This window comes from Acinonyx jubatus, chromosome X (genome assembly GCF_027475565.1).
Source record: "Acinonyx jubatus isolate Ajub_Pintada_27869175 chromosome X, VMU_Ajub_asm_v1.0, whole genome shotgun sequence".
Classification (NCBI taxonomy): domain Eukaryota; kingdom Metazoa; phylum Chordata; class Mammalia; order Carnivora; family Felidae; genus Acinonyx; species Acinonyx jubatus.
The window spans coordinates 28,225,550-28,243,537 of record NC_069389.1 but is presented as its reverse complement, the minus strand read 5'-3'; the positions used below and the strand labels follow the sequence as shown (position 1 = coordinate 28,243,537).

The 17,988-nt window shown below is 35.7% G+C and overlaps 1 protein-coding gene across 15 annotated transcripts in view; it reads left to right on the top strand.

Moving 5' to 3' along the window:
* The window catches only part of DMD (dystrophin), a 2,092,562-nt gene that overhangs the window by 93,608 nt on the left and 1,980,966 nt on the right, over nucleotides 1–17,988 (top strand). For 5 of the 15 annotated variants that reach the window (XM_053201920.1, XM_027054570.2, XM_053201919.1 and 2 more), the window contains exon 1: nucleotides 12,809–13,120. The exons of 1 other annotated variant lie outside the window; for it this stretch is intronic. In XM_053201920.1, coding sequence (XP_053057895.1) covers nucleotides 13,090–13,120 — 31 coding nt within the window. In that variant the 5' untranslated portion in view covers nucleotides 12,809–13,089. Of the gene's footprint in view, nucleotides 1–12,805; nucleotides 13,121–17,988 lie in introns of those variants that run through there. 9 more of the 15 variants (XM_053201915.1, XM_027054571.2, XM_053201924.1 and 6 more) reach the window with 5 other exon arrangements.

Genomic DNA, 17,988 nt, shown 5'->3' with positions numbered 1-17,988 from the left:
GGACCATGGGCCAAACTCAAGCCCCCATCTTTTTTATTTACTTAAACTATATATCTTTTACATAACTGTAGTTTCATATAGAATTATAAAAAATACAGAGAGGTCTTATGTATCATTTTACCTTGTTCCTCCCTGTATTAACATACTGTAAAACTATAATACCATATCACAGCCAGCTTATTGACATTAATTAGTACAATCAAGGTACAGAATATTTCCATCGTCACATGGAACCTTTATGTCACCCTTCTTTGTCCAGACCCATTATTTCCTTCCTGCCCCCACCTACTCCTTAACCCCCACAACCAGCAATGTGGTACCCATTTGGATAACTTCGTTATTTCAAGCGTGTTATATAAGTGGATTCCTATAGTATGTAACCTTTTAGGATTGGCTTGATTTACTCATGAAGATGATCTAGAGACTTTTCCAGATGGCTGTGTGTCTAAATAGTGTGTTCCTTTTTAGTTCGGAGTAGTATAGCACGGTATGGATGTGCCACACTTGGCTGAGCCTCTCTCCTTTTGAAGGGTATCTGATTTTCCAGTTTCTGGATATTACAAATACTGTGAATACTCATATACAAGTTTTGGTGTGAAAAATAATTTTCATTTCTCTGGAGTTAATGCCCTGGATCAAAATTGCTGGGTTGTATGGCATTTATGTGTTGACTGTTTACAAAGCTGCCCAACTCTTTTTCATAGTAGCTGTACCATTTAACATTGCCATCAACAAGGAACCCAGTGTCTATAAATTCTTGGCAGCATGTAATATTGTCAGTATTTTCTAACTTAGCCATTTTGACCTATAGTTACATCTCCCTGTGATTTTATTTTGTATTTCCCTAACAACTAATGGTACTATCTATCACCTTATTTGCCATCTGTGTATTGTCTTTGGTGAAATATCTCTCTGTGTCTTTTGTCCATTTTGTAATGGAATTTTTTTGTGGGAGGTTGGTTTTGTTTGATTTTTGTGTCTTACGAATTCTTTATATGTTCTAGTCTCTGCCTGAATATGTTGTTTGCAGACCTTATTTCCTTAGGTTGTCTTTTTATCCCCTGGGAGGAAAAGTAAAATGTTTGTTTCTGTCTAGTTAATTAGCTCTTCCTTTTATGGACCATGCTGTTAGCATAAAATCTAAGAACTCTACCTAGCCCTAGATCCTAAAGATTTTCTTATGTATATATTTTCATCCAGGGGAGCCTGGGTGGCTCAGCTGGTTAAGCATCTGACACTTGATTTCGGCTCATGATCTCATGGTTTGTGAGTTCAAGCTCCCCAATGGTGCTCTGTACTGTCAACCCGGAGCCTGTTTGGGATTTTCTCTCCCCCCCCCCCCCCCGCCCCTCACGACGCACACTTTCCCTCTTTCTCTCAAAATAAATAAATAAACTTAAAAAATAAATTTATCATCCATTATTAGTAAATTTTGTATAAGATGGCACACTTAGGTTTTCTAGCACCATTTGTTGTTCATTGGTATTTGTGCCACTGAATTGTTTCTGGATCTTTGTCTAAACCAGTTGGCCATATTTGTGTGGTTCTCTAAACTCCCATTGATCTTTGAGTCTTTGCAACCACCAGTGCCACACTAGTGCCTCACTATCTTGATTACTGTAGCTGTGTAAGTTTGAAAATCTGATAAACTTGCTTGTGTATTTTTGTTCTTCAACATTTTTATGCTAATTTTGTTGCCTTTGCATACAAATTTTAGAGTGCTCTTGTCTATACTCTCTTGCTAGGATTTTGATGGGAATTGTGTTAAAACTGTATATCAACTTGAGTAAAATGGACTATGTTGAGCCAACCAATGAACACTGTATGTTGCCTCAGTTACTTAGATGTTCTTTAATTTATTCCTACAGCCTTGGGTTGTTTTTACCATATACGTACAGTGTATGTTGTGTGAGATTGACACCTTCGTTTTTTTGTGAGGTGGTAAAGATTCTTATTTTTAATTTCAGTGTCCCCTTGTTCATTGTTAGTACATAGAAATACAATTGTTTTTTGTACTTTTATCTTGTATTCTGCTACTTTGATGAACTCACTTATTAGTTCTACGAGGGGTTTTTTTTGTAGTTGGCTTTTTATGTAGTAGAGGAATTTTCGTATTCCTCTCATTTGCTTGTAAGCAATGGTTTTATGTCTTCCTTTACCTATAGGTAGGTATGGGTCTATTTTCTTGCGTTGCCTCCTTGCACTAGCCAAAACTTTCAGCACTGTGTTGAATAAGAGTGGTAAGAGTATATATTCTTGCTTTTGTTCACAGTACTAGGGGACAAGCATTTAATCTTTCACTATAAAGTATGTACTTAGCCGTATGATATATGTAGGTGCTGTTTATTAAGTTGAAGAAGTTCTTTTCCTATTTTTCACAGAGTTTATTTCAGACACAGATGTTGAAATTAGTCAAACAATGTCATGCATCCACTGATGAAATCAAATGATTATTCTTCTTTAACATTTACTGCGGTGGGTTACAATAATGATTTTCAAATACCAAACCAGCTTTTCATCTCTGGAACAAACCCTGCAAGATTATTTTGATATGCTGCTGAGTTTTATGTGCTGAAATTTTGTTAATTTTTGCTTTGGTATTAAGGAATATTAATCTCTAGGTTTTTGTTCTGGTGTTTTTTATTTTATTTTATTTTATTTTTTTACATTTTACTATCAGGCTATTGCTGGATTCATTAAATGTATTCTGTATTGTTGTTGTTTTTATTTTCTGGAAGACTGTAGAATTAGTACTGGTCCTTTTTTAAAACTTTGGTAAAACCCTCTGGGCAAGGAGATTTATTTTTCAGAAGTTTTTAAATTATGAGTTCCATTTACTTATTATATGGCTGTTCAAATGATCTATTTCATACTGGGTGATTTGCAGTAGTTTGTGCTTTATGAAGAATTAGTCCATTTTATCTAAATTGTCAAGTATGTGTGTGAATAATCGCCCCACAGTGTTCCCTTATTATCTTTTTGATATCTGCCCAATATATAGTGATATCCCATTTGATTCTTAACATTGGTAATTTGTATGTCTTCAGTTTTTCTCCTTTGTCACTCTTGTTAGCACTTTGTCAATTTTACTGATCTCGTTGAAAAATGAGCTCTTTATTTCATTGATTTTGTCTATTGTTTTTCTGTTTTCAGTTTTATTGATTTCTGCTTTCTTATTTCCTTCATTGTGCTTGAGGTTTATTTTGCTCTTCATTTTCTAGATTCTTGAGGGTAGAGCTTGGATTATTGATTTCTTCTTTTCTGGTATATGCTTTTAAAAGCAGCTTTTTTAGTTCATTGGTGATTTAACTGACATGACAATCTTTTATGGTAGGCAGTACATGTGATATTATCTTTAAAATCTGATTTCTGTCTTAGGTACCTCTCCCAGACAGCATCCTCTAGCTTATTTGAATTCATTAATTAACATGTAGATTAAAGTGTATTTTATTTTAATACATTTGAAGCATAATCCCCTTGAGGATGGGGACCAGGAGTTATTACCTTATTTCCTTAATGTAGAAAATTTGGCCCTAATAAATATTTGATAAATAAATGCGCATTAATTCCTTGGCTTGGTGCCGCTGTTTCAAATGAGAATTTGATACCATGGTTATCCCACAAAGGTAAGGGTCAGATCTCTTTTGACATATATTTGAGAACAGATTTAATTTGCTACACTCAAAGGATTCAGCCTTTATTTTGAATTTTATAATTATCTGTGATGTAAATTCCTGGCTTCCTCCCTTGTACCTGTTTGCTTTTTTTCCAGTTGATATCCTTGAGCCCTTATGAAACCCAATGCACTTTTGAGAACTAATGATACCAACAGTAAATCTTAACGCATCTGTAACATGAAGAAGTTTACAACTGAGTAGTGAAGATAAATTCATATCATTAGACTCAACTACAAATGGGGCTGAAGAAAACTTCAAAAAAATCTTCATACAGAAGGTAAATTTAAAGTCCAGAAGGATAAGGAAGCATACAATACACTGATATAGAATAAAAGATAAATGATAAGCAGAGGCCATAGCCTACATATGACAAAGTCATAAACAGTGGGAGTGAAGTAAATCAAAAGGAAAAGACAACATTTTTGCTGATTGAGTTTGCATTCTAGCAGCTAAGACACATATTAAACAAATATTCAGGTGATTTATTATGCTTGTAACAAACGAGCAAAGCAGTATGCAAGAGGATATATGATGAACTTTTGAAATAATTTGAGCTATAAAGGTAGGAAAGTACATGAGATCGCTTCAGGGGGATTGAGAGAGTTACAGTGCTGAAAAAAGAAGAAAAGGGCTAGATTGCAAAGGGTCTATTCATTTCTCATCATATTTTCCACTAGGTTATCATACTAGTGATGAGTATCCTGATAGTGAAGGCTAAGCCCACTTGCTAATAATTCCTCACTTGTATGAGTGGCCCTACTCTCCACTAGCTCATCCATTTTGTGACATTATCTGCTCTACTCTTTGCCATGGGAAGTTTAACTCTTCATCTCTGTTACCTAGGCCTTTTGCACCCTGTTAGCAAATTGTGTGACACCAGATCAGAGGATGGAGGGAAAGCTTAGTGTATTTGTTACTTTGTATGTACTTCACTAAAGTCCTTGTCATGACTTTGTGGGTCTATTGCTGTTCCAACAATGTTGGTCTCTCACTTTGACCCATCAGGCCTAGAGGTGGAAACAACTTCCCACTTTGGATATTACCTCGATGATTCACTTTCCGTTAGCCTCATCACCCTGCCTATACCTCTGTCCACACTTCTTTCAACAAATTGTTTTCTATTAAGTGCTTTTTTGTCCCCCTGTCTCCTGCCAGGACCTTGACTAATTGAACCTAAGAAATGCAACTATTAAATCTTGGTACTGACTCGCATCTCACTGGCATTAGTGTGTTGAATTTCTTTGTGCTTATTATACTTAGGTTTCATTCAGAAATCTTTAATCACCATCACTAATTTCTACACATTTACTTTCTAAAATAGTTGAAGATCAATATATGACTTAGGCATCCATTATTTTTACGACACAGATAAATTACTTTTGAGTTTTATTTCGTTTAGTGAGTAAGTGTTCTCTGTCTTGACCCCACAGAAGGCATTGCTATGTAGTACCAAGTTATAAAACCAAATCATTTTGTACATGTCAGAGACATCATGTCAATGGGGATACAAGTTAAGAAGTGCTCTCAGGTTCACAAGTTGAAGCATTTTTCTGCCTAGTGGAAAAACTTCTAAATGCTTAAGAATGAACCTGCAAGGTTCCCGAAATCCATTTACTGTTTTTAATGGAAATTAAAATAATGTTAAAGAAATAGAAACTGCACACAGAAGTAAGCAAGCTCATGTGTCAACATAGGTTGAATGGCAAAACCTCAACTTCTGATCCACCAAACAGTAACAAGGGAACAACCCCCCTTCCCATGTTTCACCAAAGGAATGTAAGAACACACCAGATAAAACAGAAGATTTAAGTAAGGTCTGGAGTCTGATAACATAATACCCTAAATGTCCAGGTTTCCATTTAAAATCATTCATCAAACCAAGGAAAAGGAAAATCACAACTTGAATGAAAAAAGACAATCACCAGTCACCTACATCGAAATGACACAGGTGATAGAATTATCTGCCAAGGATATTAAAGCAGCCATCATAAAAAATGGTTCAATAAGCAATTACAAACTTGCTTGCAACAAATAAAAAATAGAACGTCTCAGCAAGAAATAGAAGACATGTAGAACAAAATGAAGTTTTAGAACTGGAAAATATAAGAATCAAAATAAAATGCAGTGGATGGTCTCAACAGCAGATTGGAGGGGGCAGAGGGCAAAGTCTGTGAACAGGAAGCTAGAACAGTAGAAATTACCCAGTCTGAACAAAAAAGAAACTAGGCTGATAAAAAAATGAACAGATCCTCCGTGACCTGTGGGATGATAATGAAAGATCTATGATGCATGTCTTCAGAGTCCTGAAAGGGGAGGAAAAAGAGAGTATTGCTGAATAAGTGACCAAAGAAATAAAAACTGAAAAATAACCGAATTTGGAAAAAGACAAAAACCTATAGGTTCAAGAAGCCGAGTGAATAAAAAGGATAAACCCAAGGAGATGCATGACTGTACCCCTTATAGTGAAACTTCTGAAAACTAGTGATAAAGAAAAAAATAAAAAGCTTAAAAGCAGTGAAGGACAAAGAACACTTTATGTATAAGGAAAAAAAAATCAAATGACAGGATATTTTATGAGAAACCACAGAATCCAGAAGGAAATGGCATGCCATTTTTCACGTGATTAAAGAAAAGAACTGTCAATGTCCATAAAAATAGAAAAGGGGCAACACTTCCAAACTCATTTATGACACTAAAAGTCCTCTGATACCACAAACAGACCAACACAGGACAGAACAAAAAAAAAGCTACTGAAGAGTATCCTTCCTACATGGAGACAACAATCCCTAACAGAATATGATGAACTGTATTAACTAAAAACAATCACATGTTGTTATTGATGCAGAAGAAAAAGGTTTGATAAAATTCAACACCCATTCATGGTAGAAATTCTCAGGAAACTAGGAATACAGGAGGATTTCCTCAACATGATCACGAACATCTACAAAAATTCTCTAGCAAGCATCATAATAACGTTGAACTATTTGAATGCTTTCTTCCTGTTAGTAGGATCAAGGCAAAGGTGTTTGCTTTCAGTCTGCTCTTTATAGTACTGGAAGTTCTAGCTAGCCCAAAACTGCAAGAAAGTAAATAAAAGCATAAAAATCATTTCTATTTACACATGTTATGATGGGGCTCTGTGTAATATCCCAGGGATTCTACAAAAGTACACGTAGAAATAATGAGTTCAGCAAGATTTCGGGATATAAGATGAACTACGAAATCCAATTGTATTTCTATATGTAAAAAGTGAACTGCTGGAAACTAAAATTGAAACTATAATTTTCTGCTGTTACTCCAAAAAAAAAAAAAAATAGAAAAGGGAGAGAGGGAGGGAAGGAGGGAGGGAGGGTTATGTTTGGGAACCTAACAAAACATATAGGACCTGAAATAAAACAAAGACCTAAATAAATTGAGATAATACTGTGTTCATAGACTATGAAGTATAACAGTAAATGTCACTTCTCCCCCAAATTCATCAATAGCTTTAATGTAATGACTATAAAATTTCAGCAAGCTTTTTTGTTCATATGGACAAGCCCCCATTTGCCTGAATCCTCACCTGCCTTTTTTGTGTGGGTTCAGTGATAATAAACTACGCATACCTAGCACATTTCTCCTTTGGCTTTATCTGCAGAGATTTTTTTTTTTTTCTTAACACCTAAGAAATACATGTCTTAATAGAATGTGTAGCCTTTCAGCCAATATGGGTCATTGTGGGTAAGAGAATCAGAAATGGCCTAGAAATTATTTTTCCCAAATCAACAAATCTGTCAGCTTTATTTAAATATGTTAGCTACTAAGCCTGGTTTTTTTCCCTAGCTTACTTATCCTCTGATGATCTGTTTAATCACAGTACTTAGAATTATGTGAAATAATTGAATCAGTAGGGAAAATGACTCAGACCCCTCCCAATTTGTATAAAACACTGCTGTTAGGGTTTTCAGTTTCTTAGGAATTCCCTTCTTATCTGCTTTGAAGTCTACCATAATCAGTTCTCTCTAATTCATATTCCACTCATTTTATGATATGGGAATTACTGGTTGATAGCTAGAATATAAGCAAGGACCAGTCTTCATTTTTTTTTTATAGCATGTATCTTAAATCTGTAAACTAAAGAGATTAATTTAAAAAACATGCTTATGTGGGCCATGAGTGTAATAAAAGTAAGCTTTGTATTCTTGAAGAAATAATCCATGTGTATTAATTCATGTGTAACAATGAAAACTTTATCATTTAAAATTATTTTTGGGGCGCCTGGGTGGCTCGGTTAAGTGTCCAACATTGGCTCAGGTCATGATCTCAACATTTGTGGGTTCAAGCCCTGGCTCGGGCTCTGTGCTGACAGCTCACAGCCTGGAGCCTGCTTCAGATTCTGTGTCTCCCTCTCTCTCTGACCCTTCCCCACTTACACTCTGTCTCTCTGTCTTAAAAATAAACATTTAAAAATATTAAAATAATTTTCAAAGCATACATGTATGGTGCATGTTGAGTTACATACGTTTGTTTAATACCCTTTTCTGAAAGTGTCGTTTAGCAATCCCTGCTCTTTTCCTTTGTGCAACTACATATGTAACAGTAATACTCTCAGAAGCATATTAGAAATGTGAAAAAAAACCCATCCAGTCAGAATACAAAGCACTGTTATGATATAAATTAAGGATGGCCTGAATATTGCAAATATATTTGTAATGGATTGATGGATTAAAAGATTCAACATGGTTAACATGTCATACCTCCCCAAACTTATCTACTTAAAGCAATTCCCATCACAATACCAGAGATCTTATTTTTAATTCTGATCTGTAGATCTATTTGTAGATAAGCCTACTGTAAAATTTGTAAGCTAGCACACAGGACCTAGAATTTCTAGAACAGTTTTGGAAAAGAGTAATAAAGTAGAAGGAATAACTCTAATGCTTAGGCATATATTACAGAGGTAGAGTTAACTAAGGCAGTGTGGTATTGGGAACGAGATAGGCAAACACATCAGTAGGACAGAAGTGAGATCCCAGAGATAGATCCCCACAAATAGGCCCAACTGGTTCTGGACAAAAGTACAAACGTTATTCATTGGAAGGATAGCCTTTTCAACAAATGCTGTTGTACTGTTTGAGCAATTGGAAATCGATAAGAAAAAATAATCTTCAGAAACCCCACACCTCATACACAAGTGAACTCAATCACAGATTTAAATGTAAATATAAAATGATGAAAAAGTTAGGAAAAAAAGGTAGAAACTCTTGATGAATTAAGGCTTGGTGAATAGTTTTTAGACCTGATACCAAAAGCACCATCCATAAAAAGAAAAAAAAATGCAGTGAATTGGACTTAATAAAAGTTCAAAAAGTTTGCTTTGGAATGACACCATTAAGATGGAAAGATAAGCTACCAACTTGGAGAAACTATTTGCAAATCACGTATCCAACAAAGGACTCATACCTCGAAAAATATAAAAAACACTCAAAACTTAGCAGTTAAAAAGAAAGGTATCTAATTGGAAAGTGAGCAGAAGACATGAACAGTCATTTTGGTGAAGAGTACATTCAGGTGGCAAATAAGCATGAGAAAAGATGTTCAATGTCATTAACCAGACAATTCAAATTAAAACCACCATAATATATCTCTACCTGCTTAAGACTAAAAAAACTAAAATTGACAATACCATATACCATACAGAGAATGTAGAGAATATGATACAGAGAATAGGATACAGGGAAACTGGATCACTCACATTGCTGGCAGAAAGGTAAAATGGTACAGACCCCCTGGAGAATGTTTTGGCAGTTTATTTAAAAAGTAAACATATGGGGCGCCTGGGTGGCTTAGTCGGTTGAGCGTCCGACTTCGCTCAGGTCATGACCTCACAGCTTGTGAGTTCGAGCCCCGCGTCAGGCTCTGTGCTGACAGCTCGGAGCCTGGAGCCTGCTTCGGATCCTGTGCCTCCCTCTCTCTCTGCCCCAACCCACTCGCATTCTGTCTCTGTCTCTCTCAAAAATAAATAAACATTAAAAAAAAAAAAAAGTAAACGTAGCATAGAACCAACAATTTTACTCCTGGGCATTAATCCCAGATAAATGTAAAATATGTACATGATAGTTTTGCAATTTTATTTGTAGTAAACTCAAGCCAAAAATAACCAAAATTTCCTACGATACATTTATTGCAACTAAACCATAGTATGTTACTAACATGGACTACTACTCACAGTAGAAGAAAGCAGGCTATGGAAGCTGGTGACAACTTGAATGGATCCCTAGGACATTATGCCAAGTGAAAAAAGCTGTTATCAAAATATCATGGGGGCGCCTCAGTGGCTCACTTGGTTAAGTGTCCGGCTTTGTCTCTGGTCATGATCTTGCGCTTTTTGAGTTTGAGCCTCGCGTCGGGATCTGTGCTGACAGTTCAGAGCCTGGAGCCTGCTCCCTATTCTGTGTCTCCTCTCTCTGTCCCTTCCCTGCTCGTGCTCTGTTTCTCTCTGTCTCTTAAAATAAATGTTAAATTTTTTAAAAAAGATCATGTACTGAATGATTCCACTTATGTAACATTGTTGAAATGATGAAATTACAGTGATGGACAATGAATCAGCAGATACCAGGCTGTGGGGTATGGCATCACAGAGTGGTTGTTGGTAGGACTATAAAGGGAGAGCAGAAGTGAGATCTTTGTGGTGAGGGAACCATTCTTTAGGTTCTATATTGTGATTTAAGCTGTGGCTGCACAAATCCACAGTATTAGAACATGGCAGAAATATGTAAACATATTAATGTCAGTTTTCTGGTTTTGAAATTGCATAATGGTTTGCTTAAATGTAACTGAGGGTGCACTTGGGTGGCTCAGTCGGTTGAGCATCTGACTCTTGATTTCGGCTCACATCATGATTCCAGGGTCGTGGGATTGAGTCCCTCATTGGGCTCCCCACGAATATATTCATATTCTCCCTCCCTCTAATTTTGTCTTAAAAAGTGTAACTGAGGACAGTGAATGCAGAGTATATGGAATCCCTGTTTACTGTCCTTGCAACCTTTTTGTGAATATGTAATTACCTCAACATAAAAAGTTAAATTTTAAAAAGCTCCATTCTGCCAATTATGAACAGTGGGAATTTGAGCAAGTTGCTTTAACCGGTCATCTTTGTCATGGGGCTCCTAAGACCTTGCCAATGTAGTTATCATGAGGACTAAATGAAAAAGGTAAGTAAGTGAGGACCACAGAAAAATAGAACAAGGTCTGAATTAGAATTCACTCTGTTTGGACTACATTGTATTTTAGGTACCTTTCGGCTTTCTGAGTTAAGTAGATCTTCTCACCTAGATTTTAAAATCTTAAAGGAAGTATGTCTATTTCACATTAATGTAGAATTTCTTACAGGTGCCCAGTAAGTTCTGATTATTGACTAACACTAAAAGACCGTTAAGATGTACCTGAAATCCTTCAAATCTACTGCTTTTTTGTGTAGTCAGTATTAACCAAGACAGGATTTTGGTATATTTGGAGCCGTACTTATTTTTAGAAACATACACTTCATGGTTTTTCACAATTGGCTATGCATTAGAATCGCCTGTAAAACAGTACTAGGTCCTACTCCCGGAGTGTTTATTTCTCAGATCTCAGGTGTATAGCATTTCCAGAAAGTTTCCCGTGTGATGCTGATGCTTCATGGACCACAGTTTATATGATGAACTGTCCATCTGCCTTGGCTTAATTGGATCTATATCCTTAGAAAACTCACAGTACAAGTTGTAAAGGAACTTACATTCAGGGTGATATTGTACCCAATAGCACAGAACAACACTTGTTAACATGCAGACTTGGTTCCATGTTGGTCAAAAACCATTTTAATTTTGTTTTATGAAATTGTTGCATATACACATATTTAGATGACCACACTAAGAAGAGGAAATGAGATGACTTACAGAGAATATTGTAAATATATTTTGGATAATAGTAACTTAAGTACAATTACCTACAAATTAAACCCTGTGCTTTATTTCCTATTGATTTTGTTGTGGGGAATGGTGATATTATGATAATGATATTCTAAAATAGGAAATGTATAACTATTAAGGTAAACATCATACTTTGATTCAGTATGCCAGGGTTTTTTTTTCTATTTTTATCTATAATTTATTTTGCTGCCAAGCATTGGAATGCTTGACATAGAAAAATGAGTCTGTCACTTCAACAAACGGTATTATAAAAAGAGTGAAATGATTTTAGCTCAGAGTATTATTAGAAAACAAATACCTTTCTAAAAAGTTAAACCAGTGTTTCTTATAAAAAGTGGGTTCACCTGTTGCATTAAAAATAAGAAAGAAGTCTTCTACTGGCAAAGAATCATTTACAAACATGCCGAGTCGCCTACTAAAACTGTGTCCATTTAATAGAGAAAACTTCTTTTTGCGAACCATTAAGTAACTAATATTGAACCCAGTGTCTAAGAGAATGGTATTTCAATAATTGCCACCAAAGAAATTGAAGAAAGAGTGATTTGTTAGTAAAGTTTTATCTTAAGGTACTGCGGGAATTTAGCATTTTAGGAAGATTTCTTGATTCAATTATAAGAGTATTCTGTATTTTAGAATAAACCTTGTCCCCTGAGAGCTATACACATTCTGCCTTCAGAGCTCAGCTGCTACATTCTGCTGCTGCTTTTCTTACAGACTGTTGGCATCATCAACACATGACTTCTGACAAGATCTCCAGGGTAGAAATTAAGTTTCATAGACAGTGGATACATAATGAATGCAGAGATTATTCTGGGCATTTCTTTTTGTTCAGTAGAGTGAAATTTTTGCGTTGTTGAAATGGGAAAAACAGGAAAGGCATTTAAAAGTCTTTTCTGGATTAGGATTTTCTGCTCTCTTATTTTAGAAATGTGTATAGAAGTTACAGAAAGTGTTGTAGTTTTGTCTGAAGAGTTTTTATGTTTAGAAGCCTTTGAGAGCAAGTCCTTTGTCCACTGTGCTGTTCTTGTTTGGATATTAATCAGATCACACTTGAACATTATTTGACTTCACAGGGCTTTGCCATGCTCGCAGCACAACCTTATTTGTAGTGACCATGGGCACTCCTATTATGGGAAACCAACTTGAGAGAGAAGGCGGGTCACTTGCTTGTGCGCAGGTCCTGGAATTTGAAATATCCAGGGGCCTCTACAGAATCCTGGCATCAGTTACTCCGTTGACTCACTCAGTGTTGGGATCACTCACTTTCCCCTTACAGGACTCTGATCTTGGAGGCATTTGGCTTCAGAGAAAAACGAATAGGAAAAACTGAATTGTTATTTTTTAAAAGGCTGCTGAAGTTGGTTGATTTCTCATCATTCCTAAACCTATCGGAGCACCTAAGTTGGGAGCAAATTTACCAAGATATTTGTTGCTGCGGTGATAGATACTTCTTTTCTCCCCAAATGCTTTGGTGGGAAGAAGTAGACGAATGTTGTAAGTACAAAGTAATTGAAAATATTTTCCCCATGGCATAGCTTACAATTTGTGGCAAGCGCACTGATTAGGCAGATTGATTTTAAAGTATTATAGTGGTCTGTGAATAAGCATAAATGTTATCTTCTCTGTAATGTACACATATATGTGTGCAGGTGTACATGTTTCACATTGGGAAAACTTTTCAGGAGAAAAGTAGAGTTTAAAGTGTTTTCTTTGCAAATACAATCAAGCAGGTATTTCTTATTCAAGAAACCACTAAAGGAATAGAATATGGGTAATTGGCCTGGAGTACTTGTAGCAAACTATTTTAATTGCTGTGAAATAGTTTGTATATCTGAGTTATTATCTTGATTATTTGACACTTCTCTATTCAGTAATGGTTACATGTGGGTCAGTGACCTACCATATCTTCTCAATGAACTAATTGTGGTATGGGAATAATGCATGGAGACCCCAAGGTCAGAAAAATTCTATGTAACACATCTTGGGGGAAAAATTGAAAACAAAATGAATTGTAATGGATAAATGGAGGCAGAGAAAAGGATTGATAAATATTTAATTTAAAAGTTCTTTTCTCATATTATATTTAGTATTGTGAATGTTATGTTCTGTAGCGTATCATGAAAATTCCTTCAAATAATGATACGATCTCTGTTGGCAAGTGACCAGGCACTTTTGTCAAGAATACAACATAAAAGCATGAGAGACTTCTAATTATTTCACACTAAGCTCACCGTGTTGTTTTATATCTAGTATGACCTAACTTTTCAGTTAGTTTTTTTAGTTTGGCTCTTATATAAAGCAGATCTATTTTGTTTATTTTAAGAAAGTCATGATGACTAATGAAAAAGTTAAAAATTGACTGTGGCACAATAGCAAAAATAATATATAAAAATAATATATGAGGAATACAGAGTGTCCCAAAGAGATGGATGGAGGGGATTTTCTCCCCGCCCCCCCCCCCCGCCTTTGGTGGATTATAACCATTCTGAAACAGATTTGATGGTGATGCCTATAATTAACAATGATAGAGTAAACCTCTCCAATTAAGTAATTCTTGAAAACTTATGTTCAAAGTTAAGAACAGAACTTTGGCCTCAGAAAAAACTGTGGGTGGAAAAAAAAAAAACATTGGGCATTTATTGATTGACATTAGGTGCTACCAGATTTTATAGTAAACGTGTTTTAATGAAATTTCCTTATTTTATGAACTTATTTGGTAGCCTCATAACTGCTTTCTGGTTGAAAAACTATTCCATTTACTAATATTACAAAAATACAACAGCATATATTCTTTGCAGTACACGCATATTGATTGATCAATTGATAGACCTATACACTGAAAACCATAAACCAGTTTATAGAGTGATTTTGGAAAAATAGCAAAGCTGCAACTCTAGAATGAAGTAAGGGTAAAGGGAGTCTCTGCTTTGGCATGGATATTGAAGCAGCTTTAAATTCTTACAGAATTTGAAGAAAGCTAACCTTTTGGGGACAAGTTTTGTAGGACTTGATTAAAGTACATTTTAAAGCTATCAGGTAATACTTAGGCTGCATGACAGTGGGTTTGTGAAGAGAATATGAAGAGATTCACACAGTTCTATTACACGTTAACTTTTACCACCTGATACACTTCTGTTTGAATGTATTGACATTTGAATGTGTGTTTCTTTTAAATTGCCATAGTTTGAAAAACTGAAAAGAGTACATGTGGTTTGTTTTTAATGAAAGTCATTGCCAGAAGATGTGTATTATTAACATAAATATTGTTTAGTTTTAGAACTGCTCAAATATTGCATTGCAAAGAGTTACTCAAATCATTTATTGCAACTATACATTTCATTGGAAGTTTTTAAAGAATATAAATTATCTTGAGGTCTAATAAAATCATCTTTTAGAATGATTTTATTTGCAGAGTCTTCTAAAGGCATCTTAACTGAAAGATACATTGCTGATCTACATAGATAATATATATTTTAACCGAATAAGGAGTTTTCTGTGTCTTTCACATGGCATAACATTATTGACAGTGCAATAGAGAATGTCATGTTGTGGTTACTGTAAACTTGACGATTACCATGTCCTTTGTGCAAATTTAGGTTATTTAAGGGAAAAAAATGTATTGGTTGACACTACCCCAGCTAGACAGTACTGAAATATAAATTCATAATTTGGACAGAGATATTAATAGAGTTCCCTCTTTAGTTCTGAAGGATTCATTTGAAGTCCTTGTAGTTCAAGTCATTTGTTACATGAGAAACAAATTGTCAAGTTCTCAACCACTTGTGTGGTTTAATAAAAGAGATTTAAATCTTCGTTGTCTTCGAAAAGTCAGGGTTTTTAAAATCTCTATTTTACTATGTTTCATCATGGCTTTACCACGAGAATAAAAGCGATTTCCCAAACTTTCCTTCCCTTTCCACCTTCTACTGTAATGTCTAACTTATTAAAAATGATTTATCATATTTTTATTAAACTATTTTTATTCCATTGCAAATACAGGAAACATGGTATTTTGGTGTGAGTATATATGTTTATATAAATGCATGCATACACATTTAAATCACAGAGTACTAAAGCCATTGAAGAGTCATTGGAAATTAACCTTTCTTTGAAGAGAGTTTTCTGTTCATGTTGTTCATTTTCTATTTTAGACACCTGTCATTTTGTAAGAAATTGACAAATTGTCCTCAGTCTGACAAAATATAATGAACCATGAAGGAAGACGTCAACTTAGGTTTTAAAGGGCCTGGGATTTTATAATTTGAGGGAGCGGGGTCTTTTAAGAAAAATAATACAAAATTATGCATACAAAATCAGGTAGGACCTTGGGAAGAGCCCGCATAAAGTGATGGGCCTCAAGGCTTAACCTTCAGAAGCTTCATGGGAAACCACCTCCATATGAAGAGATTCGTTGTTGTTGAATCTTTTCCCAGTTACATTTTAAAATGCAATTGATGCCAATTATATTTCTTTAAGGCCCGCGTTACTTCTCAAAGACCGGCTTTTATTTAATGCAGATCAGAGAGTTAAAAGAATGTATAACGGTCGCAATTTGACATTTCTGCCTTTCGTTCTGAAAAGATACATTGATTAAAATGATGGCAAACTCAGTTAATGGAGGCGGTACAGTTATTTCACATATACAGAGTATGTAATTTGAAGGCAAGCCAAATCACGATGAGAAGAATAACGATGACCTTGGTTTATTTTCATAAAGCACATTCAGGTTTTGATTGGATTCAGAGGGAGGCTGTGGTTTTCTTTCTCACAAAGTCTTGCTCTAGTCCTAGGAGATGTGTGTTGTGTTATCAAGGCACTTGGCTCATAATGGAGCATTTTGTTGGGAGGGTTGTGGGCTGCGGTATGGGAAATGAAGAGACTTTTTTTTTATGATCATTATTAAATGCAACCAAGTTCCATAGCAGAATTTCATGAAAATGTTTCTCTTCGGGGAGCATGCACCATGCAGCCAGCCAAGCTTGATACCACAAACAGGCCAACAAACATCTGCGGTCTTCACCTTTGGCCTCACTTAAACACATGTCTTAGTTAAACTTCTTGGAGTTGCACTCTGTACAATATTGACACAGTAATATTCATAACACATATTTGGAGCTCTGCAGTTTAATTTACATACAGATATGAAAGTTAAATTGGCAGTGTGCGTGAATAATTATTTCACCAATTTTGGAAGGGTTTGTCTACTTAAGTCACATGTAGAAGTTTTCTTAAAATGTTTTTCTTTGTAAAGTTTCATGTTCCCTCTAGTTAATATTAAAAGTGAATATGTATTTTATAGATTTTCATATCCTGTCTTGAAGGGGACAGTAGCCCTGCTCTTTGTGAATCACTCTTATGCAAATTATAGTTAGAAGAGGAACAGCTAAAATGATTTGGTTTACTTTTTTCTGGCATTTGTAGTATAAAGAGCTGATTTTTGCCATATATAACAGCATAATAGAATTTTGCAGGTACCTTTTTAAAACCAGGTGTCTCTCCAGAGATTCAGGAACAGTAAATCTCAGGGACAACGTGGTCTCTCTCTTTCTCCATTCAACATTGCCACCATAGTTATGGGGCAGGGGAGGGGGGCACAAAAATCTTGGCTCTGGTGTTAGCAGGTATCTTAAATTTCTCAGCCACAGTTCTTAATAGGAAGCAGGCAGGATGAGAATGAAGAGAAGAAAATGGCCCTGCTTGCTCATGCTTAAAAGAGTCCTCACCTTAAGGCAGCACAACTTGTTGCACATGAGCATTAGCAAATCCAAAAGGGAATACCCGCTCTGGCATTGCTCAGGCCTTCTCCTTAGGCTGCCATTTTTATTTAATGTTTGTTTATTTTTTGAGAGAAAGAGAGATAAAAGTGGAAGTGAGGGAAGGTCAGGGAGAGAGGGAGACAAAGAACTCCAAGCAGGCTCCAGGCTCTAAGCTGCAGCATAGAGCCCAAAGTGGGACTTGAACTCACAAACCATGAGATCATGACCTCAGCTGAAGTCCGACCCTTAACTGACTGAGCCACACAGGCACCCCTACTTAGCCTGCTATTTTAAAAAACAATGTCTGTTCAAATCTTTGCTCAATCTTACGTTATTCTAGTATCACGTGTTCAAAATACCTGGGAATTATAATAGGTGAAAGAACACATAGGGCATTTTTCTCGAGCCTTACATTCCCTGGAGGGATTTTGCGTCGTATAGGTAATGATATTAAGACCTGAGGGAAAAAAAAAAATGTTCCTAGCAGTCTGGATTGAGTTTGGAAATCAATTTCTTCCCTGTCTCCTTTATTATCTTTTGCCTTCTGCCTCAGTGCCTCAGTGCTTTGTTATTATGTACGCCATTCTTCAGTAATGGAAGGTGGGG